The sequence below is a fragment of the Ambystoma mexicanum genome, chromosome 1p, assembly GCF_040938575.1.
Source record: "Ambystoma mexicanum isolate Mex_15411 chromosome 1p, UKY_AmexF1_1, whole genome shotgun sequence".
NCBI lineage: Eukaryota > Metazoa > Chordata > Amphibia > Caudata > Ambystomatidae > Ambystoma > Ambystoma mexicanum.
This window is the reverse complement of record NC_090921.1, coordinates 1041354083-1041380394: the sequence shown is the minus strand read 5'-3', so window position 1 is coordinate 1041380394 and position 26312 is coordinate 1041354083. Positions and strand designations below refer to the sequence as shown.

At 46.0% G+C, this 26312-nt stretch overlaps 1 protein-coding gene across 4 annotated transcripts in view; it reads right to left on the bottom strand.

Annotated features, from left to right (window-relative positions):
- Positions 1-21208, bottom strand: part of LOC138447842 (SNF-related serine/threonine-protein kinase-like) — a 385199-nt gene extending 363991 nt beyond the window's left edge. The window contains exon 1 of one of the 4 annotated variants that reach the window (XM_069604277.1): positions 20971-21208. Coding sequence is in view for 2 of the 4 variants with exons in the window: in XM_069604258.1 (XP_069460359.1) it covers positions 17447-17470 (24 nt within the window). In the remaining 2 variants the exon portion in view is untranslated. Of the gene's footprint in view, positions 1-17446; positions 17581-18979; positions 20448-20560; positions 20805-20970 lie in introns of those variants that run through there. The other 3 variants (XM_069604268.1, XM_069604287.1, XM_069604258.1) reach the window with 3 other exon arrangements.
- Positions 21209-26312: the final 5104 nt, after the last annotated feature.

Sequence of the window (26312 nt, the reverse complement as noted above, 5' to 3'; positions counted from 1 at the left end):
GTACAATACATCTTCTGCCTCTACAATCCTTCCTTCCACCTCCCCATCCTGGTTTCGAAATTAGACCATTTATCATCAAACTGTTGAAATTAGTTAGTAGTCAGTTCCATAAAGGGTTTTACAGTCCTTAGTTCCATTAAAATTGTTTCTATATTGGACACTACAAGGGCTTGAGATGGAGGAGGGGGGATCACTTTTGGACCTTTTTAGAGTAAATGCTGAAGATGGAGCAGCTTCCTTGTTACCTGCCAAGACCTTTTTGTGGATTCTTTTGTGAAGCCATTTAGTTAATGCCTCAAGTATAGTGACTCAGAAACAGCGTTTCACTCTTCAAGAACTTTCCTTTATATGCAAATATTTTTTGTCACCTTAAATTCATATTAAAATGCATCTAATTAAATGTTTTCAGTCAAAATCCTCACATTCAATGCAACACCAGATTTTTTGTTCACAAATACATTATTTCACATGACTTCTTCCTTATCATATTGGTAAGAAACAACCATCCATAAAGATAAAAACGCAGCAACGTGCTGCACCATCACCGCCCAGCGTGGGACGGGTATGCCCAGACGTGGTCCCGAGTCTGCCGGGCCTAGAGACCCAGGCTACTCCTCACTGATGACGCCCAACAGGGCTGAAACATGTCTGGGGATGCTTGTGGTCTCGTGCAGAAGGGATGTGACCTAGCAGTTCGGGCTGGACTGCCCCTTTTGGGGTAGGACCAAGCCTGATTTGCATATGGTTTTTCCCCTTCTGTAATGGCTTGGCAGGCTGAAAAACGATGGTCTGGAGGGTTGCCCAGAGCTTTGCCCGTGGTTATGATGAATTCAAAACCTTCCAGCCATCACCTTTCTGTTTTGCGCCAGCAATCGGACTCAAGCAGATGTATTATGCAGTGGTGGGACAGATGGATGCTTGTGCCTACCCTAGAACTTAATGGCGCTGGCATGGGTCACATTAACAACACTACCCCGCAAGCAGGCTTTTGACTTCCAAGTGCCCGAAAAATCTTCAGAGACTGGTCAACCATTTCCCCAAGAGGTGAAGATGCACCAACCTACTTACTAGCCCTATATTTTACTGAACTTTTTAGAAACAAATATGTGTTAACCAGGAAAGGAGTGAGCTTAGCATCTCTCAATGAGAAGAGTGGGGGGGGGGAGAAAAAAATATAGATATATATTTCTTTTCACTAAACTAAACTACACCTCCTATGGACCCAGCTTGTTGCTATACGCATTGATCAGATTTGGCCAACTCTCCCCTCCCAGTTACTTCTGGCTTTCAATCCCCACCCCTCAATTAACCCATTCTCCACCATCTCAATATGAGCTCTAAAAGAAGCTAAAAGTCGGCAAGATTGCATGATAAATATATAATTATGCCTATGCCAGGTCACTATTTGTGGTCCTCGCTATAGTCGCTGTATAAAAAAAAAAAATAATAAAATAAAAATTAAAAAAAAAAAAAACACATGAATGAAATAGGTCACAGATCAAGACCTGTCAAGGCATTGTGGAGTAACATCGGCCAAAGTGGGCAATTGAGCTAAATAAAATAATAATTACAAAAATAGAAAAAAGATAGCCAAAGGCTGGTCATCTCTTAGAAGGACTCCTAGCAAAAACCTGACCCGACTGCTCCAAACTAAATCCCAAGGTGTGAAGCTCTTTATTATGTTCATTCCTTTCTATACATTCATCCGTGGATCGAAACTGAATTATTTTTCTACAGAAAAGGCTACACGCCCGATTAGGCCCTCTCTATGCAGGAAGCACAGCATAGCGAAACACGCAACTATACAGGAAATAAAACGCACAGATAAGGACATCTTTTTTTTGTTTTAAAGTGCATATGGTTTGTTGAATGTAAAACCTTTTACACTCCAATAAAATATATATGAAAAGAAATACACATTAACACAATCAATGTTATATGTTCACATGAATTAAGAATAAAAAGAATATCACGTTATCAATTGTCTTAGTATCATTTAAATACTTCATTGCAATCTTCCAACCCAACATGATAAGCGGCTGCTGTCACAATTAAAGAATGCCATAAAAATACTTGAGCAAAATTGATTCGTTTGTAAACCTAATAAATCACAATTGAATTCCATATATCTCTTCCTGTATGGATTAACAAACGTGGGACAAGCTCTTAATAAATGAAAGGGGTTTCCACAGCTCCTTACAAAGGCGGCGTAAGGCATGCCTTTACCAGACACTGCGCGAGATAGAGTGGGCAGTGTATTGAATCGCAATTTCATGCTGTATCTTCTAAATTCTACATGGCTGATCCTACAACTACAAATCACACAATAACATATTAAGACACAGCACAGAGAAAACCACCACACACAAACATCAAACAGAAACAACACACACACGCCATAGAGAAGGGCAGACTGATGTGCATGCATTATAAATACAGAAGTAAACACACTGGCAAGCCTTCCATGCACACGCATATAAACCGAAACAGAGACATCTCCATTAACAGACGACACTCCAAACTAGAAACTGTCTGGTCATACAGGATTGCCCTGCCCACCTACTGACTGAGACCCCGCCCAGCAACCAGGCTGCAAATGTGACATTTTCAGAGCAAGGCCTCCAACAAGGAAACAACTCAGACTAACTATCAACAAACATGCACCTATGACATTTGGACACGCTCCACATCACTGTGTGCAAACAACCATCTCCTGGTCTGGCCGGAAGAGGGAGCGAACTGAAGACTGGAAAAAGACGGGCACAGACAGGACACAGCCTCAATCCTTCATCTTCCTATGGCTGCAAAGGGTTCTCTGCCAAGCTCTCAAGTGAGGTGCGTCTGGCACATGTATGGGGGTGCTGCTCACCTTCTCCTTGGACTATGAGCACTACCTCTTCCTCGCTTGCCCTTGTCACACTCATGGTGCAGTCCTATCTCACGTTCCCGACTAATGTACATTGGTCTGGGAAAAGGAAAGCGTAGACACCGAGCCTCAACAAGAGATTGGATCATCTCAAATGGAAACACCATCCTTCAAGTCCCCAAAAATCCAATTGAGAAAAGGGTTCAAGACACATTCTGTGTAACCCAGACAGACGGGCTATGCCTTTCCCTCCCTAACTTGTATCCTCTGCCGGTAAACCTCTGCATTCCCTTGCCTTATATCATTCCAACTTTACAGTGAATAGTCCATTCTTCAAATCCTATCCATGTCATTGTTTGCCTTTAAGTACAGAGCTCGGTTGCTTCCAGTTTGATAAAACGCAATACACACACACAAACGGAACGCCTATTTCTTCCGGGCTTTGGCCACAAAGGGTCAAAAGAGGGGTGTAATACACGTTCAGCCAAAAGGGTATAGCTCACTAGACGGGGTTAGGTTGAAACGGATTGAAGTACATTATTAGAACAAAACAGAAAGGGGGAAAAAGTGTACAAATAAAGGTTTTAGAAAAAAGGAAGGGTCACTCCACCCACACACTTTTTCTCCATGAATCATCAGTTGAGCTACTCTGCACCTCACAGCGATGTCTTGGTTTCTTATGGAGCGTCACTAATGCACTTATCACTGCGAAACGCCCTCACTTGCCACAGCCATCTTGTGGTAACGGGCGGTCCCACACGGGCAAGCTAACATCTGCTCTAGCGACACAAACCGGAGCAAACACCCACTCCCCCACCCAGTGAAGTCTTCCACCGCTGGGGAAGAACATACTCTACACACGCATGTATGCAATCTTGTGTTGCCATGCAAACACAGAAGGCACTCTCCCTAGAAATGCACAATGATATGATGTCTAAAATAAAGCAGTTAACACAGTAGTTTAAGGATTCGTATTTACAGGTCATTGTAGAAATACATCTCTATTATTCATGAAATGTATGGAGAGATTACAGGTGTTTGATTCTATGTTGACTGATGAAATCTTATGGTATAGATGTTTAAATGTCCCACATGTCCAGGGTGGTGTGGCGGTATCTGCTTTCATTAAAAGTATGAACTTGATGTAGATTTGTTATAACACTTAGCAAGGTTAATGCTTTCATTTTTAACTATAAATATGGATTAGTGTGTAGTGATATTAATTCTGCGCTATTTCGTAATGAAATGATTTTATGGATTTCATATTCATTTTTTTATAACCCGTTAATGATTTTTTGTTTTTATTATCTCTGGCTTGTCTTGTTTAGGTTTCTTTATAAACCATACACACTAAATACATTTTTTTTAAAAAAAAGCTGTCCAGACAGTGATCACACTGCACATTAAAACAGGACATCATTTGTATATCAAGCGATTATTTTTTCCAAACGTTTTCTCCTAATGAAGTCTAATTTTTCATCTGTATGTCACAGCCGATATGGTTGTGTGCAGAGGCGTTCCTAGGGGGGGGGGCTAAGGGGGCTATAGCCCTGGCCTTTTGGTTGTAGCCCCGGATAGAATCTCAGGAGCTACAGCCAAAAGGCTAGCTAGACCCCAGTCCCGACAGTTCCGACATCAGAGTAGCCCCGGGTCTTTTCCAGACCTAACAACTCCCCTGGTCGTGTGTCTGTAAAGAACAGTAACTGGGTGTTGGCAAACCGCTGCTCACGGGTACATCATCTTCACTAGCAGAATGTGACAATTAGGAAGTAATGTCATGGTTCCTGAAAACCCTTCGGTATGAAAGACAACATAACAGCATTTAAGCCCATTGGACATCTCCTTGCCCCGCCCTTCTAACCAATCATACACGAACCTTGTCACTAGTAGCTGCAGAAGTGGTTCTGTGTCAACCGTAAAACAGTATTGGTTTTCCCACAGCATGCTGAGAGTTGTAGGCCAATTATTGCAATGGAAGAAACAACTTATTCCCAGCGTGCAATGGGAAAGACCCAGACAACAACAGCTTTCACCATGATGTATCCCAGAACAACAAGGCCTCTATACAAACTGCAGCAAGAGGTCTAACAGACAGAGCTCTCCCAAACCTACCTAAAAGCAAGCTGTGGCAAAGTCAACAAGTCTGGTTTTAAACATTTGGAGAGAGATGCTTTTTTGGTTTAGCAGGGGCTTTACAAAGAATAAATATTAAAATCGTACCCTGACGGCTTCAGAACCAGCGCTACTGCCTTTGCCAATGTAGGTTTACTTTTGGCCCATCATCACGTCCTAAAATGCGAGTGTGGCTTCATAGGGAATTGTATTTGTATGAGAGCAGTTTCATAATATAGAGGCGGGCGCCACCTTGATCCTGTGCATGGACTCAAATGATTGACAGTTCTACACCGCAGCTGCAGGCTGCCTTCCTGGTTCCCATCCTCTGGACGGCGCTGGCTTCAGAGGATGCAGGGTCAATGCAGACAGGCGTATCTGGTAGGTACACACTGGGCAGCTGTAGTAGCATATGCCATCCTCCTAAGGACCTTGCCTAATGGGGTGGTGTGCAGTTTTATCTGCCGCTTGTTCAAACAAAGCAGTCATGCCAGTGGGTGCGAGCTCTGCATTTCATATGCGCTCTATAAGTGTACAGGAATGTAGATCCTGAAATGAGGCATGGCAAGCCCCCGCCCCCTCCCCCCTCTCCGACCTTGGCTAGCACGAGCATGGCCAGAGCTGGAGTTTGTCCCTTTGTCAGCTCATGTTAAATTAGACACCAAGGGAATAAGCACAGTGAACCAGCAGCTGGCCACAAAGCAGAACAGATGATGAAAGAAGTACAAAACTTGCAGATGAACAATAACTTTCCCTAAGCAGAGGTACTTCAGTATATGGTTAATTGCTACATATTAGTAATCTAAACAAATAAGCATCAGAGAGCATTATGATATATCGCCGCTATAGTGGTACAAGTCCTGTAAATGTGGAACGCCATACTATTCACAATCTGACGGGCATTCGAGTTAGCTTCCTTTCGTGGAACGTACAGGGAGTGGAGAATGGCAAGAACACATGCAAGACATTGGCATATGCTAAAAGGATGGATGCACAGACGATGTGACTCCAGGAGACACTAACTCTGAAGCGACAAGACACAACTGCCAAGGCACGGGGTCACAGACACTACGACTCCTATTCCTCATACGCCAGGGTTGTCTTAAGCCGTATGCACACATATCGTGACTCTGTACATGATCCTGAGGGCACTTTGTGTGGCTACTGGCTTACACGGCATGACACAGTACTCATGCTCAACACCTCTGGTCCCACAGACACAGCAGTGCATTTTGATCAACTTGCTTTACTATTTGGCAAATGGCTGAATGCACTGAGGATCTCGTTCGGAAATGTTAACAGCCCGCTGCACCCAAGTCTTGATGGCACCTGCAGCAGGCAGTGCTACGGCCTGCATGGTCAGGCAATTGCATGAATATGTGCAGGTCAAGTGCGGAGACACCTGCATGCAGAGGACAGAGCACATACTCACCACTATGAGCCTCATGACTCTGTTAACAGTGCGTTGTGCCATCAATTGGGCACAGGAAAAGGGGAAATCTTAGCCCGTACCCTATCAGACCACAGCCTGGTTCATTCGGTTCTGACATTTCCCTCGAGTGTACTTAGTAATAGCCGATGGGGATTTAAACCGCCTGCCCTGAAATACCCAGCGTTTCAGAAAGACATCTTGGATGCAACCACATAGTGCTTTAGATTAACGAGGCTTCCGCTGTTAGGCAGAAACCTGTGTAGTTCCCTCTGGGACCACTGCAAAAGATTTAGGACTGCAGGTGTTTGGCAGTAAACCCACTTGGTAGCAGTCTGTACCACACAGATTCACTTGGTAGCTGTGGCTGAGCAGTCAGACTTCCCTCAAGAAGAGTTAGGCAGTATACAGAGTATTCACAATAGGTCAGGAGCACACAATAGAACAAGTAAACACTGACCAGGGCTTGGTGTAAAAGAGATATAATTATTTATTTAAAACCACATCTAGAAAAACACACAGGCACTAATAAGCAATTCAGAAACACGGTCACTAAAAGATATATACACTCCCTTAAAAGAATATTAGACAAGTCTTAAGTAAAGCCCCACTTATTTTCAGACAGTGGTGAGCGCTTAACATAGATGGCACTCTAATAGTTCGTTTTAAAAAGGGAGAGAAAAGCAGAGAACAAATTGAAACAGATCCCAACACTTTTTCAAGAACACAACAAGGGAGAAAGGCAAAGTAAAACCGTGAAGTTAGAGTTCAAGAGTCCGGATCCACCTTCGGAGGATCCAAACAAAATGTGTCCAAGGTCACACGGTTGCAGTGCACAAAGGTCTTGTAAAGGTTCAAAAAGGAGTTGGACCACAGAAAGGGACCAGTTACTGGGTCAAGGCGGCCAGCCCAGTCCAGAAGGTTAAGGAGTTATTATTACCTTGTAGCAAACTTTAGAAAGGGAGGCCTGGCGGACACGGTACCTTAAAGTTATGAGAACGCTCCAGCGGGGGCAATTGTTCCTGGCAGCGGGTGCAAGTCGGTGCTTCATCCGTGGAAGAGAGGATCTCGTCGTGGAGGAAGACAGGATCCGTTGCACTACCAGGGAAGAAACCAGCCGCGGAGTTTCTCAGGTACAAGGAGCGGTTCGGTGATTCGCCGTTCAGTGGTGAGTGGCTATCCGGCTGCCGGGGTGCTTGGCACGGGCAGTTCGACCACAAACCGGGCTGGGGTGCGAAGAAAGAAAGGAAAACTGGCTGTGCCCACCAGTCAGGGGAAGAAGCCTCTCCAGCCGTGAGATCTTCTCTGTCGTCGGGAAGTGGTGAGTCGGTTCTGCAGGACTCCACCGGTGGTGTCGTCGTGGTAGGTCGGCTCAGCAGGTCCTGTGGCGACTTCTGAAGTTCCAGTACCCAAAGCCCTGCTTTTATGCAGCACACCCCCATTCACTCAGCCTAGCTGTCACTCAAACATGCTAAGTGGTGGGCCAATCACACAGGCGTGCGACCTGAGTTACCTAGGTAACTCGGTCCAGGGTGCTTAAACCCCCTCCCACATCCCCTATGGTATCCAGACAGAGTGGCACCACTTTTGGAGGCTTCTGTGGAGAAGCCCGCCAAAAAGTGGAACAAAGGCTCGACTTGGATTGGAGTCACAGAAGAGAACACAAACACCATTTTAAAATTGAGTCTTGGCAAAAAAATACCAACCGGAGAATTAATATTAATTAAATAAACCAGCGGTTTGTTCGAGGCTATGAGAATTAAATAATTAAAGTTGGTAGCCTCGAACAATGGGAAAATCCCATAGGAAAATATTTGCGGTCGAATATAAAAAGTAGTTTCCACTGCCACCAGCCAAAACTCGATCGGGGGGGCGGAGACGTGTCCCCTCGACTAACAGACCCCGGGGCAATCGAATTGTCCCAACCAGTACGTCCACAATATGATGGTTTGTACTGGTTTCTGTTAATAATTTGGGACTAATAAAGCCAATGGTGACTTTACATGCCCTGGGAGACAGTAGTCAGTCCCAGGGTATGGAGTCGATGGTGGGGTGTCACTATGACACCCCTGTGTTACTGCACGGAGGATGCTGGGTAACACACATAGGAAAAACACATGAGACCCTATGGAGTAAAGGACCCCATAGCCCATAAAACACATTACCAATCAAAGGAATACCATGAATCATGTCCAAGAGTGGGAGAAAAAGAGTCTCACTCTTGGCAGGAGGAAAAAAAACAAACTCCAGAAATCCAGCAAAGCTGCTGGGGGACTCACTAGGTTAGGAAATTCAGCCTAAAGAGAGAATTCTCCCTAACATCCACCTCCTTGATGGCAACGCAATGGGAAACATTCAATGTATATATTGGTGGTGGAGAGATTTTGTTAAAGTGATCGTCATATTGAGGGACATACAGAAAAAGCTAAACATGCTGGAGACAAAATTGCACGCACTGCAAATCAGATACAACACAAGTGAACGGCGATTGTGTATCAATATAACCAAGACACTAAAATAACATAATAACCCTGCTGATGTGACAACTAACTATTTGGATGGAGAGATTGCCGCACATAGATGTGGGGAATTAGAGAGATCGGGCAGGTCTCTTGCATGGTTGAATAGGGAGCATGGTGATAATGGAATAATTGAGATAAGTCACGACCCAGCCATCAAAGAAATAGACCAAATTGAAATACATTAAATATTTATGAAGCAGTAAAGGTTGTTCTAAAGTACTAGAGAATCACACTCGGACACAGAACTGAACACTTTCACAGACTCCTGGTTTCCCCAAATTGGTGCAAGAAGCTCAAGCATTGTTAGAATCTCCACCAGAACTACCGGAAATAAGGAAGGCCATCAATGATCTGGCTTGTGGTAAATCAGCAAGACCATATGGGCTTACCACAGATGTCTACGAAGCAAATGCAAACAGGTTGGCGCCCATCTTTCTAACAGTATATATTGAGGCACGCACCTGGTTAACCTTACCACCCTCCCTAAATGGCACTAATCATCATCTTGCTGAAACCCGGGAAACCAAGTGTGGCTCCAATCAACCGTTATCTATGCTAAATAGCCAATCGAGTAGAGGGAATAGCATTTAGGAATCCTATTTTGAAAGCGTCACTTAACCCATCTTTGGTACATCCTGACCATGCAGGGATCATACCTGTCCAATCTAGTGAATATACGCACACACAGTCTTCTACTATGGTTATGTTCACCAGGTAACAAAACTGTTGCTGCTTTTTAAGACACAGAAAAGGCATTTGTTTCGGTTAAGTGGCTAGATACGTGGCATGTACTGGCGAAGTTTGGAATTGGCTGGGAATCAACACGCTGGATACGATTTTTGCACATTGACCCCCCCCCACACACACACAAAACGCTCTTAACTAATTCTCATAGATACGATTACATAAAGCAGGAAAGGCATGCATTACAAGACCCCTCGCTTGCTAATATTATTTGCTGTGGTAATAGAGCAACTACTGAATGTGATGCGGAAACGACATGCACATCGGGGGAATCGTGCACTCAATTTGGTAACTTGCCCTCTGTGTATGCAGACGATATCGTACTTTATGTTAGTGAACCAGAGCAAAACTTGCAGCCATTTGAAAAGACATTCACTTTCCGATTGTATGGAGGTATCAATATTATTTGCAGCAAGTTGGACATTTTCCCACTGGCGGCTACGGATAAGAGATCCCTCATATGGAATTTCGTTGGTCCCCTGACAATTGTAAAATATCATAGAATTAAAATTGCTAGTGCGCAGGGCGAGCTATACAAGTAAATTAAATGTCTCTGAACCTATTCATATGTGTGAGGATGGATACGTGGAAAATCGTCTTTGAAATTAGCTGGAAATTGGATGGGATTACTGGTTAACGAGTTCCCGCCATTAAAAATGTTATTCTTACGAAATATGCACAATTGTGGCTGCAATACTATAGAATATGGTACAAAGTGGCAAGATTTCCCAAAGCCATCTCATACCCCGGACACAGTGCACTTGGTTATCAATGCATTGTCTGGGACACACTTGCCGTCCATTATGTACAGGCAGATACAAAAAAATGTGATAACTTCGAAGCCTAGCGCAATTGATGAAAGGAATACTGACTTAGATTTTATACTAAATGAAGAAGACTGGACATTAATATGTGCATTTACTAAAAATATATCACCAAGCCATAAATGTTTTACATTCCAAATGTATTTATAGCTTATGGTACACACCCGCTAGATTGCATGCTATGGATAACGCGGGTCAAGGTTGTCCGTGCTGTGATGCTGAATAAACCGACTTCATATATACTGGTGTGTATATGCCCTCCCTACCCCCCGGTTACTAGGACTGGTAGGTGATGATACATAAACGATCTTGTATATTGGATAGGGATCTGTCACCCTCAACTGTGGGCTGCTTGCTGGAGCTATACACTGATGAAGTTGAATTGAATACTAATGTCTATTTCTAGCTAAATCAAATCTCTCACTGTATTGGATGAAAAAAGCACCCCAAAAGTTGAAGATTGCATGTATACCATTTCATCAAACAAGACTACTGTAATATGATTGGATTACCCAATCGTCCAAAAGATAGGCAGATGGAATTTAAGTAATGTGTCACTTTGTAAGCCAGTTTTTATTTTGAATTAAGATGTACAGCCTAATGTGAAGTCTCTTCGATTGAGATAGGCATTTATTTTTCTTTTGTTCACAACCGATATAATGTAGAAATGCTGCTCAATAAAATACTGAATTTGTGATGAAAACATGCCAATGTGCTGCAAATAAATCACCAATAAAAAAGTTTTTTTCCTTAGCTTTTATCGATAAAATGTGTATCAATTTCAGTGTTTTACAATTAAATCCTGTAGATGTCTACTTCAATGTAGCACGAGATCGGGTTCATCCGTGACCCCCAAATTCAACGGCACCAAATGTATTTGGAGCATCTATGATTTTCATAGACTTTTGGGACTGCAGACTTTAAACCAAGGAGAAAGTGTGTGCGTATCCGACTTTCCTTATCCTTGAACATATATGCCAGGCGGGAAATTTGATGTGCGTAATCTGACAAGACGGCTCTGTGTAATCAAGTCCCTCAGGAGCCGCGTGTGAGTGAGGAGTGCGCTGCCGATCAACCACGCACCATCTGAGTGTTGAACAATTCTGCATAATGAGGACGGTCTCCTAGAGAAAAGCTATTCCAGGGCTATGCCACTGGAGCAAGAAGATACTTTTCTTCGATTAAATATGGATATTGATACCTCTCGCATTCTGCAACATAACTTTGGTGGTAGGTATAACATTTCAGCAACCGGTTTGTCCCCCCCCGCCCCATCTACATGGAGACGCAGGCACGATTGAGTCCATTAAGTATTAGTCTGCTGCAATTTCCTTCCTAGCCCTTGAACTGCACCCAAACTGATGATCATCATAACATAGGAAATTAAATCACAGTAGGGCTCGAAGGCCGAGAAAGACTTTCAAATAAACCAAAACGAATTGTGCCCTTGGGCAAACCCCTAGCCGCAGAATCTGTAGACCTGTGAAAGAGACTCCCACTTGGAGGGCAGAGGGCAAGGCAGACTGCTGGCTTTTTGTTGTGCTCATTTGCCTTTACCACCTTCTACATTGGACCCTGAATGTCACATAAGATTATTCAGCGTGCTGCTGGGGTATCATTCTGTTTTCAGAGAGGATGGCGGCTATCGCCAAAGGGCTGGGAATGGGCACAGGCCTAGGATTTGCCATTTCTATGAAGGACTGCGTTTTCAGAGTAGTGTTAATAAAATAATTAAAAGAAAACATTTCTTCTTGTTAAAAAGTGAACATGTAGGATTTTGCTGAGAGGATTCTGGGGTAGGTCGTGACTCTTTGCTTAACAGAGCTTAGCTACTCGGAGGGGCAGAGGTTATTTTGGACAGTTGACTGAAACCAAGGGGAATGACAACGTGGAGGAGTAATATAGGTCGTCAGCCTTTATTCTGGCTACCATCTCTCCACTTCTAAAGTCTAGAACACGTTAAAGGCCAGGTTGGGCAAATTGTCCAGTCAATAATGGCCCGAAGCCAGGAACCGATATTTGCAAGCACTGTGGAGAATGCTCACATGAATCAAGTCTCTCCCCCCTCCCCCCGATTCTAGCCTTTTCTCCCTTCGCGCTGGGATCTCTACTGAAGGATCCCCTTTCACCTACTTTGGAGCAAGGGGCTGGACGGGATACTGTCCTGCCAGCAATATTTTATATCTGTGATGTGGGGGAAGAGCACTCTGCTTGGGTTGCACTGGAGGGGAAGAGGCAGATCTATGGTGCTCTTGGGGAATGCAGACCTTTGCTCTGTACTTGGGTGAAATTACAGAGATAAGCTACAGTACTTGGTGTAGTGTCTCTGCTCACAATGTGTCTACATGCAGCCTTTTCTACGTTCCAACACTGTACTGTGCACTTATTCTAGACTATTACACATCGATCTATATATATATAAAAACCTCAGGTATGTTTCCATACTCAGCTGATGCAAGTGATCAGTCTTAGGATGTTCTCTGCTGTCCAATTGGCAAGGTGCACCTCTGTATACCCTTTGTGAAAAACCAGAGGGTGTTTCACTGCCTAGACCTCGGGGATCCCTTACTCATGTGGCCAGGGCACGGCCATCACCTTTGAATCCAGACCCTGGGGGTGGACAAGTGCGAGAGGATTCACATGGGTGAGGGGTCCTCAGGGAGTGGGGGAGTAACACCCGATGGCGAGACTTGGTATCCCCCTTTTCAAATACCCCTGCCCCATCCTATTTTATAGGATATTCTAACTTCCCAGATCCCCCCTTTCCTACACAAACACTGAGCCGAAGAAGAGGAGGTCGGAGACTGAAAGGAGTGCCAACCATGCAATACATTGGACATGTCCCACTAATAAGATCAGGCAGGGTCAGGCACTTGATCTTAATTACATACACCTGGTACCTATTACCTCTCCACACATGGTTAAAAGGTGGAACACCGAAACACACTTTGGGTAAGGCGAGCAAGGCGATGCACGAGAAGCAGCAGTTCTACCAGGGAAATGGTGAACTAGGCGTAGCAGAGCGACAGGATGAGGCATGGAACCAAGGTACGGAGAAACCTTGGACACCCCAGCGAGAGATCGTTACCTCTGAAGGGCCTTGAAGGTTGCGCAAGGAAGTCTAACCAGAGAAAAGAGACGACCCTCTTGTGTTTCAAGGATACCAGCCACCTTCCCAGGTGAACAGCAGAGTTGGAGAGGTGCAGTAGCAGTTGTGGCATCAGCCTTGACTTCCAAGATCAAAGCCGCGAAAGACGAAAAAAGAATTAACACAGCCGGTGAGTTGATGAAAGCAATGAAAATCCGTTCTGGGTTAAATGAAACTTGCACATGTGCCGATAAGAAGTGAGCAAAAGCAAAGCACTGAAAACAACTGTAAATTAAAGATACAAAGTAACAGAGGGGTTAGGTGAAAGAAGATTGCCCAGTCGAAAGTCTCTTTGAAATGTCTGATGCCGTAGAAGAGGCTGGAAGAGAAAGAAACTGGGATGCAAGATTTGAACTGTTAGGTTTAATCCCGGCAGAGGTAAACCTGGATGTTAGCGATATATTTGAACTTTAAAATTAGTACTGTGCTCGAAACTACAATTACCAAGAGGGCTTGGTGTAAGAAGGTTGAAGTGGTCATGCCGAGTTAAGAGCAAAATCTTCGCAGAGGGAAGTCTATGCCGGTGTAATTGAAGTCTGGGGAAAGGAACCACCACAAATCGTGGTTGAAAGGTTTGAGCCCGGTGGAGGGAAATCTGTAGTGAATTGTGGTAACCAGAAGGAAACCAACTTTTGTTGAACTGTATTACAAGCTAAAAGGTGACCTGGGCTGGAGTGAGAGAAAGCCGAGAGGTCCAGCAGATAAACTTAACTTTTTTCGTGGCAGGCCAAGTGGGCCCTGGTCGACGAAACAAATTGCATCCTCGTGTCCGAAGCCAGAGTGTGTCGCAAGGAACAAGTGTGCCACCTTACCCCGGGCTACAAAAACGTGGGGAAAGGAGTTTACTCAGCCATACTGACATTTCTTTTGGACACAGATTTTCCTTTATGCATTTATTGTATTAGAAAGGCATTAGGTTTATTAGTATAGGCCATTTTTACTTTGACTAAGGACTGACTAGAACTGTATTTTCTTTTTGTTTGATGGTCGAGAATACTCCCATCTTAGTTATAGGGCAGGATAGGAGTTTTCCAACCCCTTTTAAACCATCAATAAAGGTTTTTAAACTTGCAGCGCATGTCAGTATTTACTTGTGATACCATGCCTCCCTCACACCTTCTGCTTCAACAACAGCTATCATTTTAACAAACAGAATGAGCACAGTTCTACACGGTCACCTTCACCTTTCAATATCGCAAGCATTTAGAATAATTTCAAGTTACTTCTTTCCACCCCCTCTTCTCTTCACACAGGGCACAGTGGTTCCAGGGTCAATGAAGAGTTAATTACTGGCTCAACGTTGCAGTCTCTGAAGAGCGAAACGCTGTAGGATGAATGCCTCCTTACGAGCTAAGACTGAAAGTAGGTGCAGTAATTATGCTACTATACAATCTTATGCCATCAGAGGGACTCCTGCAATGGAACAAGGTTGACAATTACATGTCTACAAAGACACATTATACAGGCCTGTGTAATCGATGGAACTTAGACACTGTTCTTATACAGCGCATGCCTCTCATTCCATCTCATACAAACATGCCTTTCAAATTCACAAGAAGACCGTTATCTATACAATTAGCCTTTTCAATTACCATTAATAAGTCACAGGGGATACGCTCCCTTCCTGGAAGCGATCAGTGGTAATTCCAAAATTTGAGAAGGGGGACAGAAGTGACCCTATGGATTACCGACCGATATTGTCCTTTAAGATATACTAGAACAGGGATGGAAATTAAGAGGAGCTGGGGAGCTATTTAACTCATGCTTATAGGCTAGAAGGGCCTGGTTAGCTTAAACCCAACAGTTACCAGGACCCACTTTTGGCTCCCCAAGCCAACTGATGCCAAACAAATACAGCTGTGTAAATTTAACTCTGTGCATTTGTGGAATCTATAAATAAACATTAGGACACATCTACATGATATTTAAAGCATATGGGGTCATAAATAATGGATGTTTGGATGTTATGTGAAAGTTAGATTTGCGTAACGCTACGTAATAGCTCCTCGTTCCCAGTGGTAGCTCCTGGTGACTGGTTACTGCTGGATACCCAGGAGCTGTTTGTAGCTCCTGCTTATGCAATCCTAATTTCGAGCCATGTATGGAACAGCGTATGTCAACACCGGGAACAGCTAGTGCTCGTCTATAGCACATTTTTTCAATCACAGTATTTTCCCATTTTCTCAATTCTGCGTATACTCACACTTTACAATGACACCGTTGTGCATATGACTAAGGTGACGATTATGTTGGCACCTAGCAAAAAGTTAATTTAGTCTTGCCCAATTTTAGGACAATATAAATGCCCTTTACTGACGATCCCTGCAATAACATCTATATTTTCGGCATTGAATTAGAAACCAACGCTGTGCTATTTAGTACAGGTGCGATCTACAGGCAATGAGGATTACACATCCACACTTCACCCCCACTCACACAGAAGAGCCAGCGGTAAAGCAAGAGGAATCAGAGCAATACCCAGAACGAACACAAGCCTTGTGTTACTTCACAATGTAGAGGGCGACGGGCAAACGACATAATGCTGTACTGTGAGCAGTAGATGAAAAAGGATTATTTTAGGCAGAGCGCGTTACATCAAAACAAACCTTCTTTCACTCTCAAGCCCATGCCACCCAACCACATACTCCACAGTATAACAGATACAGGAAACAAAATGTCATGGTTGGCACAGATAGCAGCACTACATGCTCCTATCAGACACATTTGATAAACCCCGCACTTCCAGCAGAGGAACTCAGACATTCTGTAGCAAAGCTTTTACATGGGGGTTGGGTTGATCACACCTGGTCGGATGAGAGTGGTTTTGCCCACTGGGTTGTGTCTCCCAAATTGGTTAAGATGTTGCATACATGAGGTGGCAGGGACAAACATTCCTGGGTTTACTCAAGCTAAATGGGTTCTGCATCGTGCATAGGAAATCAGTTCTGTGCGCAGGGCGTGTTCCAGCCCTACAGCCCCTGTAATAAGGGACCATGAGCAGGGTTTGAAATTAATGGGAGCTATTTAGCTCCTGGATAGAGCCAAGTACAGCCTGGTTAGCTTGACACCAACAGCTACTTAAAGCTCCCCAAGCCAACTGGTACCACACAAATATCCCCATCTTAATATTAGCTCTAGGTGTCTGGGAGTTTGCACAAAAGGTGCATTTGTAAACCTCCAAAAGATAGCAACATGAATGGACATATGTACTGAACACAAAGTCCTAGTTTCATCTCATTTGGAAGTTAGGTGTGTTGCATACCAAGCATAAATGCCTCATTATGCAACAGCAGCAGAGAAAGAAAGAGTGTGCAATGTTTGCATCACAGAGAAAGAGGAAGCTGCAGAGAGTAGCTGAGATTAATGCAACAACAGATGTAGCGGCAAAGACTAAATGAGAGGTAGGTAGGAGACGAACTGACAAACGTATCATAGATAGAGAGCGAAAGTAATTTAAAGAGAAATTACAAACGGAAGACATGTAAAGCAACAAGGCTGGAGAAGGGGGATTCAACAGAAACAGTAAGAGTACAAGAAATAGCAGCAAAAGGCGTGTGCCTGTTTGGGTGCATTCAAAAATTAGGATCACAAAGCAAGTTCTGCCATCCTTCAGGCACCCCACCCATTCAGGAGACTGAAACTTAAGAACTCCTAGGTCATGGTAAGTCCTGGTCAGAGGAAAATCATGACACCCAGGAGCTATTTCAGGCCCCTGCTCTACGAATTCCAATATTGATACCTCCAGTAAAGGGTCTGCAATTACTGCCATGTACAAGAGCTAGATTTGTGAGGGGCACTTACTTGGGTCTGTCTGAATTGAAGCATGTCCTCTGAGGCTAGAACCGAACGTGGATAAGTTCAAAATGGGGCACGTGACGATAAACTCAGTCACTGGTAATAAACATCATCAATTAAAGTACGCTGATCATTATCAGCGTCTGGTGTGCCCTTGTGCCACAGAGTGGCCGCTGTGAGACGCTCCATCTTCCGGGCCCCATTCACATTGCCGACTCTATTCCCACGGTGCTTCCTGTTGGCTGCCGATAGGCCTGGGCAGGGACAACATGAAGTCGTCTTCCTGTTGCTGTCAACATAAGAAAGGGGCCATTGTTTTGTTCCACTGTCGCCAATGCTGCGCTTCCTGCGCGGGTGGAGGCGCCAAGAGAGCGGAAGCACATAAAAGTAAACGTCACTGAGGGCCCTCTCACAGGTCCCAACTCCTGCGCAGAGGACCCAAGAGGCGACGGGAGAAGTACTCCCTGCATACATCCGTGTCTCCTGTGGACTTCCCGCCTGAACAGAAGGAGAGCAGGGGGCTGTGCATCGGCAAATGATGTCGGCATATGAGGACTTTGTGAAAAAGGGGTCCAGTCTGGAGATCTGGATGAGTGGGCCAAGCGATTTGGGCTTCATGAGTGGCAAGCCCTTATGTCAGCAGTAGGTGTAACAAACTGGGGAAGACCACGGTCCTCCCCAAGGTGTCAGGAGTGTGGGGCTTTCCGCATACTCCCAGAATCCTCAAGCTACAGGAAAAATAAGGGGTTCTAGGTGCCAGGCCATCCCATCCTGTGCACGGATACGCTCGAACCAGTGGCACTATTCTCTTCCTCTCTGGAGAATTCTTGGCAAGAGCAAATCATTGGAATAAACCTTTCACACAAAAAACTGTTTTCAATACGTATTCCCAGCTGCAGGCCTGACAATGGTTTTCTTCACAGCAACTCTGCCTACATTCCAACAGCCAATTCCAATCCATGGTGGGGGCTCGGGAGACTTCAGGTTTCGGAAGCCAGACCCTCACACCCTTCCATAACTCGGCATTCGTGAAAACAGATACCCCCCTTCACCCCCAGGTCCTATCACCTACAGTCCTTGAGCTTTGCTGGCATTACCATGAGGAGCACAGACCATGTGACCCTGGGCACCCCAATCGGCAGCCACAAGAACTGGGTTGCTGAAGGCTTTTATATCTGTGCATCACCAATTGCAGCCCAGGGCAACACAGCCTGTCCTGCGCATCACTCATTTCGCCACAGGGACACACCCGCGCACCATTTATCCCGCAGCATTGTTTGCATCACCCTTCCACCAATGCCTCCCGATCTTGAGGGGGCGCCAAAACCTTCTGAACCTGGGCATCAACAACATAACACCAGGGAGCATTGCAATTATCTCCCAAAGACCACAGCTCACCACACTTTCTGCATCCATGAAGTCACACACAGCACCACGCACTACCACAACGTGTGTATCACTCACAGGTATCCTTAGATCTTCTCAAACTTTCCCACACTCATAGCACCCCAGAAACCAACCCATTTCACCCCGCTGTACCTGTGCATCATGGATACCGTCTCGGGAGACCCTCACATCTTGTGCACATCGAGTCACCCCAAAGTCTTGAATGCTCCACTTTTAGAACTCCTCAGCAGGCATCCTTCCCAGGTACGTCATACCTTTGGTACATGCGCAAGACTGACGACACCCCAACTGGGTTCGTCAACATTCGGTACATCAATATATATATATCACCCACAGAGAAGTGTACGCCGTTTCTATAAGTGTGGATCATCGGTTTCACCTCAAAGTCATGGACCATCGCACCTTCTATCCATGGTCACCACTGATATCACCCCCAGGGGCGCGCACTCACTACGCGCATGCCCTTCTCTGATTATGGTATGGGATTCAACTCTTGTGAAACGTGGCAGTGGCCACAATGTGCCTTTCTGGCCATAGTAGCCAAGGATCCGGTGGCTAGGGCTTCTCCCAAATATGCCAGCCATGTTCCCAATGCCAACACCCAGGGTATCTGTATTTGGGCAGAGAAAGGCCACCTTCAACCATGACAAGACAAGTCAATATGGGGCGATTTGAGGTCAATTGAGGAACGGCAGGTTTTTTCTGGCTGCGGGTGTAAAAATTATCTAGGAGGTCTTCGCAATTTGGCTGCGATTCGTCTTCTTACAGTTGCAGGGGTTAAAGTCTAGCTACACATCACTAATAACCCTGGCTGGGGGCCACCCACCCAAGCCTCCTTGACATCCATTCCAGGGTGGTCCTGGTCCCTCACGCCTTTCTATGCTTGTGCAGCAACGACTGTTCACCGACAACACAGCAAAGCGCCACCTCCAGGTACTGCCACGGCTTCCTTCCCCGCTTCCCTGGATCAGCCTAACGTCTTGATGCCAGGTACCCGTCGGGCATTCTGCGCCGACATCCCTCCCAGAGCAGGCTCAACGTTGCATTGTATGCAATACTGTGACTTCTCTACTAAGCTACCAGAAGGCACCATGCCCAGGCCTCTCCCCTCCTAAACCGTGTTGTCTTTCCAATTAACGTCCCAGGTACAGGCTTCAGTCGCAGTTTTAAATGCGCCCGGGCACGGCACCCCCTGACCTGCCAACGGATCCAGCCAGCTACAGACGTCTAATTGCAGACGTGCCTTCTCGTGGGTTTTTTTTTCCACGTTCGCCACAGAGGCCTGCTGCCTTCGCAGAGTCCTGGACCGAGGCAAAGTCAGACGCTGCCCGTGGTTAACCACCACCCACCCAGGGTGAGAGGGTGGCAAGGGCGCCACCCTTCGCGCGCGCGCTGCTCCGCCGGTCCCCCAGTTACTGCACCCCTAAGCTTGAGCAATTATTGCGTGGAGCTCGTTCCCATCGGAAACATATGCGTCCGGGTTGCTTCCAAGATCTGCTGCAGCGCCTGGGGTCGGCAGGCCTGCCCTGCCATCAAAGTTTCCTCCTTGGCGCTAACGGGCGCCCCTTTTCCTCCGCATCCTTAAACACAGCAGTGGTGAAGTATAGTCCGGCATCCGCAGAAATTCAGATCGCACCCACACCCCACCCTAAAGAAGGCGTGTTGGTTGGGGCAGACACAGGGCAATGGGGTACGTGTTTATTTTATTGTTACCATAGTGCTGCGTAGCGTTGCATCCCGCTTCGGACTGCGTGTGTCTGACCGGCATTGCAGATTGGAGGGTACGGATTCAGGGCGCGCTGAAAGTTGCCCCCAGCACTGCAGAAAGCACTTGTTTGGCCCCACCCTGCTGGCCCTCGGGTGAGAACAGGTATCCCTCGGGGAAGGCCACCTGGGCCCGAGTGCTGATATTCCAGGAAAGGGGAAAGAGATGAAGAAGGGGCGCTCTAAAACTTAACTCTGGTACTGCGGCAGGAGATGAGCTGTACCATGCCTGCCCCGCCCCTCCACTCCCTCGTGCCATCACAGGCCCCGGGTGCTGCCATCTGTCAGCTCTACAGAGCTTGTGGGAGTGACGTTCCAGCGAGAGGGGCGTAGATAGCGAAGGATGCTCAGAAACTTACCCCAGCACTGCAGCACGGGTGGAGCTGTACCGTCAGCCCCTGGGGCACGGCCTGCCTCCCGTGCCCGCAGGGACCCTCCGGCGCCTGCAAGCGGGCCCCTGCCAGTGTCCTGGCCTACGGGCTCCAGAGAGCTGCAGGGCTGGCGCAGCTCCTCACCGAAGGCAGGCGTGCAGGCAGCGGATGTTGCTGACAGCGTCCAGAGCCTCTGCAGAGCTCAGCTCTCCCTCCCTTCAGTCCACACTGACTGTTCACTGACGTCAAGAGCGGCTGGGCGGCCCAGGCTCCTCCCCCCCTGCTGCTGCTTCTTAAAGGGCGCCCTGGCATTGCCATGCTGAACGGGCAGGAGCAGGAACTAGAGACAAGCACAGGCCGCGTAATGTCTTACCTTTTTCGTACATCTTCCTTCTTTACATGTCTTCTCATTCTTTGGGTTTCTTATTTCCTGCCTTTTCTTTTTTCGCGTTCTTTCCCACATTTGTTCATGTCTCTTCTCTACACCTATTACGCTTTTATAAAATTAATTCCTTCCTTCCTTCCTTCCTTCCTTCCTTCCTTCCTTCCTTCCTTCCTTCCTCCCCCCTCTCCGCCCCCCCTTTCTTCCTTCTAACTATGTTTATTGGTTGTGAATCGGCATAAACAATGGTCAAACGATAACTCCTACCATTCATCGCGTAGTCCAATTTCTTACAGCTTTTGGTTCAGTTTACAATGTGTGGCGGCACAATAACATTCATTTCATTTGGCAGCTTCAGTGAACACATAAGTATATTATATTAGCGGGATGTATGCAGCGCAATGCTGCCATTTGCCTGCTGTCCAGCCACTCTCATGGATCTGGAAGGGGGAAGTCGGTGGTGGGTTAGGGGCGGAGAGGGAAAAGACAAGACGCTGTGCTTAGTTATTGGTATATGTAGAAAATGGAGCCACTTGCATCTGGGTGGGAGTGTTCCCTAGGTGAGCAGTGGTTTGCACCCCAGGGGCATTTTGTTTCCAGATGGGAGGCATCGCAGAAAGATGACCACTGGCTATGCCAGTGGATTGATGAACAAGTTGGAGAACCCTGCCTCCCCCCGTGAACCTTTCTCTTATACCCAAAGGAACACAGGCATTTCAGTGGAAGGGGTGGCCGCGACAGGGCAAGGAATCATAGTGGAACAGTGTTGCAAGCAGGGAAGAAAGCCCCTCTATACAAGTCTTCAATACCAGCTGTGTTCTTGCATGTTAGTGCTATCAGGGAGGACAGCATAACGTGATAGATTTAGTGAAGTTGAATATACTCCTAAAAGATTCACACACGGTCTGAGGCAGGCGAGTAGTCTTACAGTGTGATGACTTCTCTCTGCTAACACCGCTTTCCCTAAGAAAACAGGAGCCTAAAGCATGCTTTCATATGCCAAAACAGAAACATGTCAGAAGCGAGAGATGTGACGGCAAGCATAGCTACACACTTGGCGAAGAACCTTCATCACAGTAAAGCCTCACCTCGCACAAGCAGTTGTTTAAACATGGCAGCCTGTAGTATCTCCTCAATATTATAATGCAGTAATGAGCATGAGGAGTACATAACATTTTCAATTCCAAACATTCCCGAACAGTCCCCACATATGAGACCTTCCCTCCAGTCTCATTACATACATCTACAGCCAGACACTCCAGGATATGGCAGCATTAGATGTAACATTTTGCAGCATAAAAAAGCTAATTTTGCAGCAGACAGTTGCATTTATTGTGTCATTTTGCAGCATTTGAAATTTCATGGGTGATGAGGACTGTGCGGCTGACACTGCCTCTACTTGCCAGGGTAGTTGTGTTGGTGAACCAGTGTAGCTGCTGAGGCCATGGGTGGTGCAGTGGTCATGGTTGGTGGAGGAGAGGCCCTGTGTCATTGTGTTGGTTACACTCTCAGCAAGGCCTTGGTTGGTAGTAGTGGTGGTGTTGGTCATTGGGCTAGTTCTGCCAATGAGGTCCAGGGTTGTGGTGTTGGTGAAGCAAGCACTGAGGGCATGTGTGGTAGTGTTGGTTGGAGTGACGTTTCTGCTGAGAGAATGATTGGCGATTGTGCCCTTGCCTATGCAGCCCAGCGGGGTAACGTTGGCTAAGACAGTGCTACTGCTAAGAATATGGTATGTCACAGCAGCACTGACACAAAGAGCATGAATTGTGATGTTGTTGCTGTTTGTAAGGCCCTGGGTGGTGGTGTTGGTTGCACTGGGACATAGGAGATGGAGATGCTCCCTCGACAGCCCTGGGTGGTAGTGCTGACGTTTCCATTTCTGACACTGTGTGCTAGGGTGAGCTGTGTGAGGGAGTTTGTGTGATGGATTGAGGCTGTATGTGATGGTGAGAAAGAACAGGTAATGTGCACGGATGTGAGTGGGTGAAGAGAGTGCAAGCAAGTGTATGAGAGGGTGAATGCATGGAAGTGTACGAGAGAGGGAAGAGTGCATGCTGAACCAGTGTGAGAGTCAAAACAAACACAGTGGGAAAGTAGGCCGAGAGAGGTTCAGATTGGCAAGGGGGAGAGGTACATTGAAAGGGTGGCAAAAAAGTGTTATTAGGAAGCAAGAGGAATGGGGCAGTGAAAAGAGAAATGGTGCATGCAAACAGAGGGGCGAAAAGAGTGCAACCGAGTAGCAGAGAGAGGAGCAAACATAGAAAGGAGGCACATGGGGGCTCAGAGTGACAAAGGGTCGGAGCACAGGGAACTGTGGGCAAAAATTAGAAAGGATTTATTTTTAAAGAGAAGAGGATGAAAAAAGAAAGGGTGAGGGATGAAAAGAGAAACTGGCAGATAAACAAAAGGATGAAAAGAAAGCAATGAGTGTAGCAGGGAGAAGAATAAAAAAACGACGTTTCCAGCAGTAGGGTTTACAGGCCTGGGAGGGGCTGCTCACTTTTGACTATGGTCAACAGAGTGTCTGCTTATAACAAATAAAGTATATTCAGGCCAAGATCTATTTTTTTGGTATTTTCGTTGATCTGTTGGCATGGACAATTATTTCATTCTGTTGGCAGTCATTCATACTTCGAACACCCTGTAAAATGTAATGATGAAATGTAGGAGTGTTTCGCTTGCGCTGTGCTGTGTGAGGGTTCGGCCTACCATTTCTCACTGTGCAGTGAAGGAAGTCTCTGCCTCGCATACTTTTTAAGGCTGCAGCAGGAATGAGCGAGAGTAGTCCAGCTAGTTAAAACTCACGTGTTCTTCTGAGTGCCGGGCATCATTTATGCAAGCAACTACATTGATTGTCTAGATTACTGTAAGTGGCCAGGTGTTTGCCCCATAAACGCACACACGCTGATCTGAAATAAGCTTTACATTTCTTCATTGGTGTAAATAATCTGTGAGCGTCTTTTTCAAGATGGCCACACTTGTATGCCAAACTAGAAGGATTTCTGACTGGAGTAGTCCAAGTTGTTAGTGCCAAAGACCATTTGTGTGTCAGAATAGCCATTTAAATCAAAGGGTTGTGTCAGCAGAGCGGCCTTTTGTTATGCCTGTAACTCTGCATTTCAAAGGAAGAAAGGCAGCAGATTAGCACTCGCTCTCCATGTAGCCAGCTGCCTGTAGGGGAATGTCCTTTGTTTGGTGTTTAGATTTTCACAGCCAATAACATATGTTTAGAGGGAATGGCAGCAAACAGCCAATTTTGCGATATTATTGCAAATCGCAAAATCGCGATAAGCTGAAGGGTCTGCCTAGGGGAACAAATATCACATCCTAGCATGTCATAGCAGATTATTTCTTCCGTAGCATGACAGTAAAGCACTTGGGCAGTTTCACAGACTGCAGATCAGGTGTTGCATACCCGATAATACATACACTTAGAAACCATCGACAGACTTAGAATTATGACTAGTGCTATGAGTAACATCTGACCAATAGGGGCACCTAGAGGTCCCAATAGACGATCAATACCAGACACAAAGGTCCAGAAGGCCTCCAGACTGGTGTGAAGGAGGCTTACAGTGTGACAAATGTGGGTGACGATGTCAGTAATATTGTTTGAGTAACTGGGCATGAAAGTACAGCAGTCACTCTTCACGATTGCGCAGACGCCTCCATGTGATGCCAGAATGATGTCCAGAGTCATACGAGTCTGAAGTACTATGATTTGGATGGCTACTTGCTCTCGCGATAATAGAGTCAAGGAGGACGCAGTGGCATTCGCAATATGCTCCACTAACCGTGACAATTGGGTCAGACGGTCTCTATTTATCTTATTCCCAAGGGATAGTGTAAGATATCCCACCCCAGCAACAAAGTTTTCCCATGCAGTACTTCTTCTGAAGAGGGACTGGACTGGAAAGGTGGAAATATGGTGCACTGTGGACAGTATATACCAGATGTAACAACTCTCTCTGCAATTAATGGGTAGCCAGGAATAAGCTTTGTCCCCACAGATGAAATTGGTTCCGGAATACGCAGCGCACACGGACTGAGAAAATGAAACATTACGGTCAAAGGCAAATGTAAAATTATTGATCACTACACCAGAATTGGTTGTCAGGAATAAGGGTTGGAGCAAGAGGGGAGTGTGTCCTGGACCCAGAAAGGGATACGGCCTGAAAAAACATGGAAAAACTACATTTCCCAGCAGTATTTGGGAAGACTGTGTAGTCACTACCGAGCGCGCATGTGGCCAGCTGACCCTGATTAGCAACAGTTTATGAGTAGCCAACCGCGCACGGCAGGTGTGGCTTATTTTGTGTTCGGTGTGGAGCTGAGTCAGAGGAACAAGGGAGATGCCGGCATATGGATCCCACTTTTGGTTGGAAGCGGCAGGCGTGAGTTTTGCAGCGTGAGTTTTGCAGCAGCGAGTGAATAAATCACGGCGGCTGCTACGGGCGACAACATACTACGTCCGGGAAGACTCGGGAGCCTCCCGGACTTAAGATAAGTGCAGGAGAGGCTCTAATGAACTGCAAAGTGTATGCGCTCAGCACAAGCATTATTATTTGTACAAACTGGCGTTGTTCTAATGATGGTTCTGTGATTTCATCATGATAGCATTTTAGAACTCCACAGGAGCACTGCAGGTCCTTTGTGCAAGTCAGCACCCCCCTATATGACAGAACTCAGCCTGTGTTTGTTTAGGGAATACGCGTTCGTTAATGCTTGAGATGCCTCATGTCCCCGATTACCCAGTGCTGCTAACTAGGTTCTTGGTGGGGAAAATTCATGAATAGAGTGTGCAAACGGCAAATTCTTTATGTTTACATGTTCACCACGAGTTATGTTCATTGTTTGTAAGTGTTGCTTACGCCAGCCCAGAGGGCCATGTGTTATGTCTTTCATAATGGGAACATTCCCAGTTGTATGTCTCATCTTGCTTCCTATG